Raw genomic sequence first — 10,316 nt, 5'->3', positions numbered from 1 at the left:
GGACAAATGGTGACCTTCTACAAGAAATAAAATCATCTTTCACATAACTTTGGTGGGATTCAATCCGATCGGCCTTTTTTTTTGCAAGCAAATTGAATCCGCTTTTCCATTCGTATCTTTTGTAGTGCATTGGAACTCCATGAATTTAATTGTTAAAATTCTATTTGCTAAATGTGACGATTTTTTGAAACGTAGATATGCAGTTTTTAAATATTTTAAAAAACCAGGAGCACTGGTGCTCATGTGCACCAAATTTGCTCCCATATATAGGCACATACTTTTGTTACTAGTTTGGGTGGGCCACAACCTAGGTTTGCCCCAACATATATTTGGCCTTGTTTTTTTTTTGCGAATATATTTTGGCCTTGTTGTAAGGATACATTGCCCCTATGTGTGGTTTTGGTAATTAGGATAATTACTATGAACTAGTATTTTCATTAGGAATGCCCGACGTGCACCATGTACGTCGATGGCCGCTGGAAGTCGACATGGTGCCGAACCGGTGTTGGCCCGTCGTCCAAACCAGTGACCACCAGTCATACCGGCTCAGGTCCCGGCGGCTGGCCTAGTGCACCGAGGTTGTTTCGGCGGGCCACCGGTTGGCCTTTAGCCAAACCGGTGCGGGAGCCGGTGTCATCAACCTGTATACCGGTCAGATCGCGGCTAGCCCGGTTCATGGGCTAGTCACTAGGATGTTGCGCTTTTCCAAACAACTACTTTTCCTCATTGGACTATAAATACCCTTTCTTCCTACTCGGGGAGGTTAGGTCCACCATTCCTTTAGCTCTCTCTCACACTTCATTGTTGATCTTGAATTTTTTGCTTCCTCTGCCATCCCTTATATGATTCTCGTATCTTTTTTAGGGCTTTGGAAGAAGAGATATAGGTCTGCAGTCTCTACTAATCAATTCCTCCTCTAAGTGAGGGGAAACCATTAGATCTAGATCGTGAGTCATTTGTTGGTCTCCACCATTTGTCTTCCTCTCTAATACCTCCCTAACACTTGTTGCTTTGGTGAGATTTGAGTATGAAGGTTTAGAACACATTTGGTGTTCTTGCTTTGCATCTCTGCATAGTGTTGAGATCTCCATTATAATTTGTTCAAGTTAGAGACCGTGAGCTTTTTACTCTTGCAGGGTGACCTCCTAGTTGGCTGAGGGTTGGTGCCTCGATGACCTCTTCATGAAAGATTGTGAAGAGGTCCATGATTCTCCTTTGTGGAGCTTGTGAAGTTGTTGTAGAGCTTGCCATCGCTGGAGTGGAGGGAAAACTATCCATAAGGAAAGGGCCCTTGTCTTCGTGAGGGGCCTCGAAGAATAAGGTTAGCCTTTGCGGCGTTCGTTAGACCTTCGTGGTAATCCGCATATCTCCAACATGATGTACCTTACTTCGTGTAAGGGAACATGAGAATATATCTTCGTCTCCGCGTGCCTATGTTATATCTATACCTGAGTTTACTTCTTTGCGATAGCCAACATGCGTGAAGTACTTTTATCTTGCTTATCAGTTGTGATATGATATAGTCCATATATCTTGTGTCATTGGTGCACTTAGTTAGCATAACTTATTTAGGTTTTGTACTTGTAAAAGAAATGTTACTTTAATTTCGTATTCTTACAAGCTAAATCCATAATTATTTTTAAAAGACATATTCACCCTCTATAGACCAATCTCGTCCTTTCACTCGTCAACACCGCCTCCCTCGGAAATAATTTTCCTCTTTAATTAGGCACACATGGCTATGCGCAACCATCCTCCTTCATAACCTTTTTGCAGAACGTATACAGAAAAGTTATGATCCCTCACTTGATTGCTACAATAGCACACCAAATTTACCCCTTTCATATAAATTTATGGGCATCTAATAGACGCAAGCAATACGTGTGTACTACTAATTTTGTGGAAACATGAATAACTATATGATTTTGAAGCGATTTTGAAGCATGGTTTCAAGTGCAAACCTGCAAAAGAAAATCACCTTGGTGCAGTCCCTTCACACACATTTTCCACATCTTATTTGAAATTCGGCACAAATTCATTATTCTTTCAAGGGGTCGATGGTTTTCGTCTATGGACCGCTGATCCAATCCAACGGCCCACACATGAACGAAAACCCGCGATAAATATGCCCCCGCGAAGGCGAAGCTCATTCTCCCTTCTTCCCCTAAAACCCTAGCCTCCACCCTCCCAAACCCCTCAGCCGCCGCCGCCGCCGCCGCCGGCGAAGCGCGCCCGGCGAGATGGCGCTCTACCTGCTCTTCGAGTCCGCGTCAGGGTACGCACTCTTCCACGCCTACGGCATCGACGAGATCGGGCAGAGCGTGGACGCCGTCCGCTCCTCGGTGCTGGACCTCAAGCGCTTCAGCAAGGCCGTCAAGCTCGCCGGCTTCACCCCCTTCTCCTCCGCCATCGACGCGCTCAACCAGTGCAACGCCATCTCCGAAGGTACCGTCTCCTCTCGCCCCCTTCTCCTCTCGCGCTTCATGTCTCACCAGAGGAAGCTGATTCTGGGTTGGTGCAGGGATCATGACCGACGAGCTGAGGAACTTCCTCGAGCTCAACCTGCCCAAGGTCAAGGAGGGCAAGAAGGCCAAGTTCAGCGTCGGCGTCATGGAGCCCAAGGTCGGCTCCCACATCACCGAGGCCACCGGAATCCCTTGCCAGTCCAACGAGTATGTGCAGGAGCTGCTTCGCGCTGTGCGCCTGCACTTTGATCAGTTCATCGATCAACTCAAGGTGATGGATTTTCTTATTTCTGATATGTTTTACATCGTGTTCATTAAAAGATTAGAACTGTCTAGTCAAGTACGGTACTACGGTGGTGGTGTGAACTTTAGTTGGCTAAATCATATACCGCGTCCACATTGTGGTCTGAGTTGTGCGTTGTGGTTGCCTGGCTTGTACATTTGATTTTACATGTTACTACAGCAGTGAGAAAAGTTCAGTGTTCTGGCTGATGCAGCATTTTACTAGTCAAATTTACCATAAAGTGAATTGCCTGGTTCACAAATTAGTTCCAGACATGTTAAAGTGATTTTTGTTTGCAGCCTTCGGACCTGGAGAAGGCTCAGCTTGGCCTGGGCCATAGCTACAGCAGGGCAAAGGTCAAGTTCAATGTGAACCGTGTGGATAACATGGTCATTCAAGCCATCTTTCTATTGGATACACTTGATAAGGATGTCAATTCCTTCTCCATGAGAGTGAGGTTGGTTCCTTATCTTGTGCTTAACTTAACTTTCTGATGCGTTGGTTTAGTTGTTGTGATGAGGCTTAGATTACCTCAAACATGTGATGTTGGTGCTGATGAAGGAGTCTTGAGAAAATTCTAGATAATGATACTAGAGTTGAACTTTTCTCATTACCTTTTCAGTTTAGCTGTCAGTGTAGCGACCCTTTATACAATTACAGGAGTTTAAAGTAGCTGCAAAATCAATTAATTTCGTTTGTATGATCAGTTTTTTTGTATCATTTGTGGGTTGTGGCATAAATCATGTTTGGTCAGAATGCTATATTTACCCCAAACACAAGTCTACTATTTTGCGCAGTTCACCTGAACAAATACACCTGTCTCCTTTTATGTCAGTTTGCATATCCAGTCATGTCACTGTTTGGCTTACAGTGACATAAATCTTGTGTACACTGCTGTATATTTCAATGCATATCCTATGGTATTGAAAGATCATTCTTACTAAGCAGCAGTGAAGTATATCCTATGACATGCATGTTTTTGGTGTTTTTAATGGCATTTTCTTTTGACTACCACTGTTGATGGTGCAACTAGTTTTGTAGACTTGTCGCTGTGATTATGTCAGTTGTATGAGTGCATTAAATTGTTGTGTAATCATAATGCAGGGAGTGGTATGGATGGCATTTTCCTGAGCTAGTCAAAATTGTAAATGACAACTACCTTTATGCAAAGCTTGCCAAGTTTGTAACAAACAAATCTGATTTGTCGGAAAAGGATATTCCAGCTTTAGCAGATCTGATTGGAGATGAGGACAAGGCAAAAGAAATCGTTGAAGCAGCAAAGGCATCTATGGGTAACAAACATGTCCACAATTTTATTTGCTTCCCAGTAGTCGCCACAGTAGCTGCGGTTTACATAATCTTTGTATATTTTCAGGCCAGGATCTTTCACCTGTTGATTTGATCAACGTGCAACAGTTTGCTCAAAGAGTCATGAATCTATCTGAGTACCGTAAAAATCTCTATGAGTATCTGGTGACGAAAATGAATGATATTGCACCAAATCTGACCTCGTTGATTGGTGAAATGGTTGGAGCTCGTTTAATCTCTCATGCTGGCAGTCTTTCAAATCTTTCAAAATGTCCTGCCTCCACTCTCCAGATACTGGGTGCTGAAAAGGCGCTGTTCAGGTAATTGTTAGCTTATATATTCTAACACCCTGTTTTCAAGTTCTCTTATTATATCCTTCTGCTCATATATTGTGTATCTTCTGTTTTGTCAAGCATTCAAACTTTGTCCTCTATGTTTCTGAAATATTATGATTGATGTCCTGATTTCACTGCAGAGCTCTTAAAACTCGTGGAAACACACCGAAGTATGGCCTCATATTCCACTCATCTTTTATTGGTCGTGCATCAACCAAGAACAAGGGAAGAATGGCCAGATACCTGGCAAACAAATGTTCAATTGCATCACGCATTGACTGCTATTCAGGTTAGTTAGGACTTGTTTCGAAAGGTTAAACATTCTGACTGCATTTTCTGATTGCTTTTCCCATTGGGTCATGACTTCCAGATGTGAGTAGCTCCATTTTTGGTGAGAAGTTGCGCGAACAAGTTGAGGAGAGATTAGAATTTTATGACAAGGGTGTTGCGCCACGTAAGAACCTTGATGTAATGAAAGCTGCAATTGAGGGTATGACCAACACAGCCTCGGAGGAAGGTGAGTAAACTTCTCTTCATTGGTCACTTAAATTCAAGTCATTTTGCATGTAAATTTACACCTTCCCTGAACAATTATTTGGCAGGTGAAGAGAACGGTGGCACATCTGCTAAGAAGAGCAAGAAAAAGAAGTCTAGAGCTGAGGCTGATGGTGACGCCATGGATCTCGACAAGCCGGCCAACACCTCTGCAGCTCAAGCTGAGCCTGAAACAGAGAAGAAGAAAAAGAAAAAGAAGCACAAGCTAGAGGAGCCCCAGGATCAGGAAATGGCAGCCACTGGCGATGACGAGACTCCCAAGAAGAAGAAGAAGAAGAGCCGTGATGCTTCAGCAGATGACGAGCCTAAAACAGCCACCGAAGGGAAGAAGAAGAAAAAGAAGTCCAAAACAGCGGGAGATGATTAGACTTGTACCTCTCTCTTGCTTGGGGAAATTAAACATCTAGTGTCAATGTACAACGATGGATCTAATTGGGTCTCAACCTTTTGGTGCTGACCACATTTGGAGGTCTATAATTTAGATGAGCATGTATTGAGGAAGCCTTTCAGCCATTGCCTTTTATTCCGGTGTTGTGCTTTTACTGTTTGGGATTCATGATTCATATAGTGAGTAGCCCTGTTGCACTGTAGCATCTTGGAGTTTCCGTTTCTTGAATGAAGATGTTTTGTTCTGCCGAAATAAGATCCGTTTTGCTGGTGCCTGGTTTTGACATGTTTTATTTCTATGCCTGCACTGGAGTTTGCATCAAAATTAAACTTAAAAATGTGCAGCTCCCTCACATAGAGCCTACCATATGCAGATCCGCAGATCATGCTGAAGATCGTTGTTGATCTCATATCTGTTGATTGATGATCCTGTGACAATTTAGAATCTTGCTCCATCCAATTGTTGCATTTAGATTCTTGCTTCTTGGTACTGGGACTGGTCCTATTTCCATCCCATTCCTAGTCTTTACGGAAATACTGTACCAGTTTTTTTTTTTTTTTTTTTTTTAAAGTCAGCCTTTTCTGTGCAAGATTTGATGAGGATGAAACATACTACTGGACTCAAGTTCTTGACAAAAGAGGCTGTTGATTTATGATGGCACACTGGCTTGAAACTCATCCGGTGTGTGGCTTCAATGCCAGCCTGATATTTAACCTGATTCTGATGTTGAGGTATCAAAGCAAATGCTAGTAGCAAGCAGCTGATCCAAGCTATTTTAGCTGATCGTCCTGAGCTTATTATAAGCATATGAGTACTTCGATGCCTGAATTTACTAGTCCATTGTGGTTTGTTTTACAATTACTTTGTTTTATGTGTCGATTTCATGTTTAGTGTTGCCAATTCAGAGTTAGGGTGATCACTATATGTCTGTGTGCACAAACCTACACAATTCTTTCCAAGGGAACAAACTACAGTACCCATCATATTGGTCAGGACTTCTTTTTTATTCAGTCATTTTATCATTTACATCTGTACACCAAATAAATCATCAGCGTGACACTAAAGCATAATCATCAGTCAATTGTTTCAAGAATTGACATTTTTTACCAGAGACCGTGAGGCAACTGCTCCACAAATTTAGGAATGACAAATTACCAAACAACACAATGGATCAGCCATCACATTACAGGACAACACTTTTACGGCCATAGTTTGTTCCAGCCTTAAACTAGAGTCCAGACATGCAAATAATGACAACGCCAAACCGAATTGAAGTTCGTTTGTATACTTGTGTTCTGTCTGCAACATCCTTTAGTGTTACATCTTACAACAACGAAATAAGTATTGACTGGAACAAATAGAATGCACATGATGATGGCTAAAGAACCAAACATTTTTTTGCTGTAATGAGAAAACACTGGTGACAACACAGGATGGCACCTTATGAAGCCTAAACTTTCAAAATCTAACCAAACTTTCCGAGTTTACTACGATCAGAATAAATCCTCAATCGGGGAACCAAACTTTCCGAGTTTCCGTCACTACAATCGGAATAAATCCTCAATAGGGGGTCCAATAGACATAGCTTCATCCATCATTCGCTTCACACTGGGCCTAGCAATGCTAAATAGTGCCAGGCCAGTATTAGTAATCTTGCCACAGCCATTTATATGCAGGACCTCAAGGCGCATGCATCCGTCCTTCAGAGCCTGCAATCCTTGGTCACATAAGTTGCGGCAGCGGTTCACATGAAGAATTCTTAGCTTGTTGCTGTACAATCCAATTGCTGACCAACCCGGTAAGTGGACGCCGTGACAGACAACGAGGCTCCACTCCTCAATTAATGGACACGAGCTCGCTATTGCCACCACAGAATCATCAGTAAGATAGCGGCACATCCTCAGATTCAGAAACCTGAGCTTTGTCAGAGAGCTCACTCTACCTAAGCTATCCAGCCCAGCTGAACTTTTTAGATTGTACAAATTTAGGTACTCGAGTCCACCACCACTCACTATATCAAGCATTCCCTCTGGAGAAAGCATGCAAGACTCAGCTTCTAGGTAAGAGAGTGCACTTGGGCAACCTCTAAATCCAACTCCAGATACACCTCTGCAATACGATATGATTAATGCAGAAATGTTCCGGCAATTCCTAAAGATTGAACTAATCCCTCGATCTGATATGGCCGTGCAGTAACCAATGTTAAGACTCTTCAAAGCATGACAGCCCTGGGAAAGACTTTCCAAACCAACATCTGTGATATTAATGCAGCGGTAAAGTTCAACTATAACCAAATTAGGACATCTGAATGACACTTGTGCTAGACCATCATCAGTTATACCAGAACAGCAGTACAGTGAGAGGGACATCAAAGATGTTCCAGAAGATCCAACTTCGTACAAAGCTGAATCAGGTAGCTCAGTGAGCCCTGCAAGGGATATCAACTTAAGATAAGGAGAACGAGCCAATATCTTTGCAAGGCATTGGGCATGCTCCTTATATACTTTAGGATTGTACGAAAAATGAAATACCACTGATTTCCGAGCAACATTTCGAACCTTGAACCAATTCTTGCAAGTTAACCCAAAAGCATTCCTGTCTGATTCACTTTGAAGCTTGCTAACTATAGAAAGCAAGCAATCATCGGAAAGGCAACTGATATAGCTCTCTTCGCTGTTATCCATTGCCTCTTGTTTCATGTCTTGACTAAACTTGATCAATTATTGAGTACTCTCTGAAGGTTGGATAGCCTGGATCTTTATTAAATATGTTTGGGATGTACCAGAGGAAGAACTTGCTGGATCAAAACTACACAAAACAGCTGGTTCACCATATCCATAGCCGATAGATGATCCACATTTTCGGCAGAGAAGCTTAGTTTTTGGCCGATAGCTACGCCAGGCCAGGAAAGGAACACAAGATATCTCGTCTACTTCAGTAAATCGGCTGAGATCAACAGAAATGAACGAAATCAGGCCCTTCTTCAGAGATTTTTGGTATGAGGATCCTACGTCAGATGTCCTTCTGTTAGAAGATGAAAGATTTAGAGGATATGCACAGGATCCACAGCTGCCAATAGACATGTAATTATTGTCAAAAACTCATGCAGAAGAAAGGGAAAACATACAGAATACAAGAAATGTTTTAAGCAAAAGGGATACAATTCCAATTACCAAAGATTCTTGGGTGAAAAACTGGTGAAACAATCCAGCTGGTACTTAGTTGTTAATAATTAGAGTTATGCAACATCATGTCACCAAAAGAGTAAAAGAGCAAGCTGTTCAAGTGTTAAAAATTCATCTATCTCATACTTGGCATTTGCTGCTACAGGATGTGTTGTGCTGCTCTAGGAGGACCTTTCTTAGGGTATGAAAAAAATATACAGTAGATAACCTAATGCTGCATGTTTAAAATAAACTTGCGTATTCCACTAGTACACCAATGAAATTTGTACAAACAGGTGTTTTGCGTGGCTGTTCTCTTCTATCCAAATGATGATTCATAAAAGGTTTGAGTTAGAACTCATTTTCTGGAGTGATGGGTTAATTGGGATGAAGACACCCTCCATTCAATATTTGTATCTTGTCAATATTTGTTTTTCAATGTCCCGGCTTGCAGAAGCCTCAGACGACTTGAGGAAAGCATGTCTCGTCCAACTGTCCAAGCTGAACAAAAGCGACCTCATCCCGTAAAGGATCGGTCCCTCTATTTTGAATGGCGTTTACGCAAAAAACAATATTAGATGATATCTCTCTGGTTATTTACCACGTCTGCAAACACAATTCTGCCAGAATTGTTATTACTTTCAGATTTCAATGAAGGAAATCATTGAAATCTGAAAGAGTTCCAGGGAAGTGGAGTCAATTCCCTTCCAAAGTCGGTATCCCCCAAATGTGGAATTAATGTTCCGCTACTTCTCCTACTTGGATCAATAGTTAATATTTAAAATTTACGTTCATAATTGGCTGACCTAGATCTGAGGGGCTATTCTAAATCTGATTGCCTTGATATGTACAGGAATGTTATTTTCTGGTTTGGCAATGTAGAGTACAGTTACATGGTCTTATGCTGAGGTGTATGAATGTGAGGCTGAGAATTTTAGGCAGCGGAAGCTGTAGTTTGTAGCAAAGTTAATTTCTTCATGCCCTCGTCTGAAGTACATGCATGTTTCTTTCTCGTGTCTTCCAATACCAATTATTTTTAATCTTAGGCACCGAATTCTTGGTTTTATAGTTACTTGGGGTGAAAGAGGTTTGCTTTGAGGCTGGTTTCAGTTCCATTTCCTTTTCTTTCACTGTGCGAAGGATGGTAATGTTTAGCGTTTGAAGACTGAGCAGTTGGACGGATGGAGGAAATGCTGCTCAGTTTAACCTGACATTTTGTTTATGTCTCGGCTTCAGAGCACCAAGACCTATTCAAATATGCTTCTTTGCACTTATCGGTTCTTTAGTTTGCTCCGTCTATGTCTCATGATACAACAGTCTTGGTAGACAATGAGATTGAATTGTCTACCAGTACGAAAAGACAGACGATGGTTTGAAGGCAGTAATGAATGACTCATTCAACTCCTACATAACTGCATCCAAGTATCCAACCAAGCTAAGCCATAAAATGTGACATGGAGGGAAATAAGGCCAGACCACCATCGTGTTTATTTTGCCAAGTGCACAGAAAGGAATGAGCTTGTAGTTAATATTGTGCGGGAAGTATAATACTGTTAGCACCTCTTGAGCATTTTACATGGGCTTGGGAAGCACCAGGATTTCAGTTCTCGCGTATCTCCATGGTGCTAGGTGTATGAATGCGAGGCTGCAGTTCGTAGTAAAGTTTAATTTGTCCATGCCCTTACCTGAAGTGCATGCATATTGCTTTCTGGTGTCCTCCAATAGCCATTTGGTTTTAATCTGGTTACAGTTACTGGGGGTGAAAGAGGTTAGCTTAGGAATCAGAATACAAGGAAGGTAATTTGTTACGTTTGATGA

General features: G+C 41.9%; 3 protein-coding genes across 3 annotated transcripts in view; 1 reads left to right on the top strand and 2 right to left on the bottom strand.

Moving 5' to 3' along the window:
- Positions 1-2,225: 2,225 nt before the first annotated feature.
- LOC124699573 (nucleolar protein 56-like) lies at positions 2,226-5,455 on the top strand. Its single transcript, XM_047231854.1, has 8 exons — positions 2,226-2,445; positions 2,522-2,736; positions 3,048-3,205; positions 3,853-4,040; positions 4,124-4,376; positions 4,532-4,680; positions 4,762-4,908; positions 4,994-5,455. The coding sequence occupies exons 1-8, from the start codon at positions 2,241-2,243 to the stop codon at positions 5,311-5,313; spliced, it is 1,635 nt and encodes a 544-aa protein (XP_047087810.1). The 5' UTR covers positions 2,226-2,240; the 3' UTR covers positions 5,314-5,455.
- Positions 5,456-6,585: 1,130 nt separating this feature from the next.
- On the bottom strand, positions 6,586-8,033 carry LOC124703483 (F-box/LRR-repeat protein 12-like). The gene has a single exon (XM_047235690.1). It carries the CDS (start codon positions 8,031-8,033, stop codon positions 6,876-6,878), a length of 1,158 nt encoding a protein of 385 aa, XP_047091646.1. The 3' UTR covers positions 6,586-6,875.
- A 21-nt stretch (positions 8,034-8,054) lies between these two features.
- The window catches only part of LOC124703484 (uncharacterized protein At4g08330, chloroplastic-like), a 2,966-nt gene continuing 704 nt past the window's right edge, over positions 8,055-10,316 (bottom strand). Inside the window, exon 2 of the mRNA XM_047235691.1 lies at positions 8,055-8,403. Coding sequence (XP_047091647.1) covers positions 8,055-8,403 — 349 coding nt within the window. The remainder of the gene's footprint in view (positions 8,404-10,316) is intronic.

Source organism: Lolium rigidum, chromosome 3 (genome assembly GCF_022539505.1).
Source record: "Lolium rigidum isolate FL_2022 chromosome 3, APGP_CSIRO_Lrig_0.1, whole genome shotgun sequence".
Taxonomy (NCBI): Eukaryota; Viridiplantae; Streptophyta; class Magnoliopsida; order Poales; family Poaceae; genus Lolium; species Lolium rigidum.
The sequence above is the reverse complement of the archived record's forward strand: the minus strand, read 5'-3'. Positions and strand labels throughout refer to the sequence as shown.

What these genes read in the sequence shown, in the direction of transcription:
- LOC124699573 (XM_047231854.1), top strand. Translation starts at nt 2,241, where the DNA reads ATGGCGCTCTACCTGCTCTTCGAGTCCGCGTCAGGGTACGCACTCTTC. An exon ending in GTGCAACGCCATCTCCGAAG is followed by an intron (nt 2,446 to 2,521) that starts GTACCGTCTCCT and finishes GGGTTGGTGCAG; the next exon opens with GGATCATGACCGACGAGCTG. An exon ending in AGTTCATCGATCAACTCAAG is followed by an intron (nt 2,737 to 3,047) that starts GTGATGGATTTT and finishes TTTTGTTTGCAG; the next exon opens with CCTTCGGACCTGGAGAAGGC.
- LOC124703483 (XM_047235690.1), bottom strand. Translation starts at nt 8,033, where the DNA reads ATGAAACAAGAGGCAATGGATAACAGCGAAGAGAGCTATATCAGTTGC.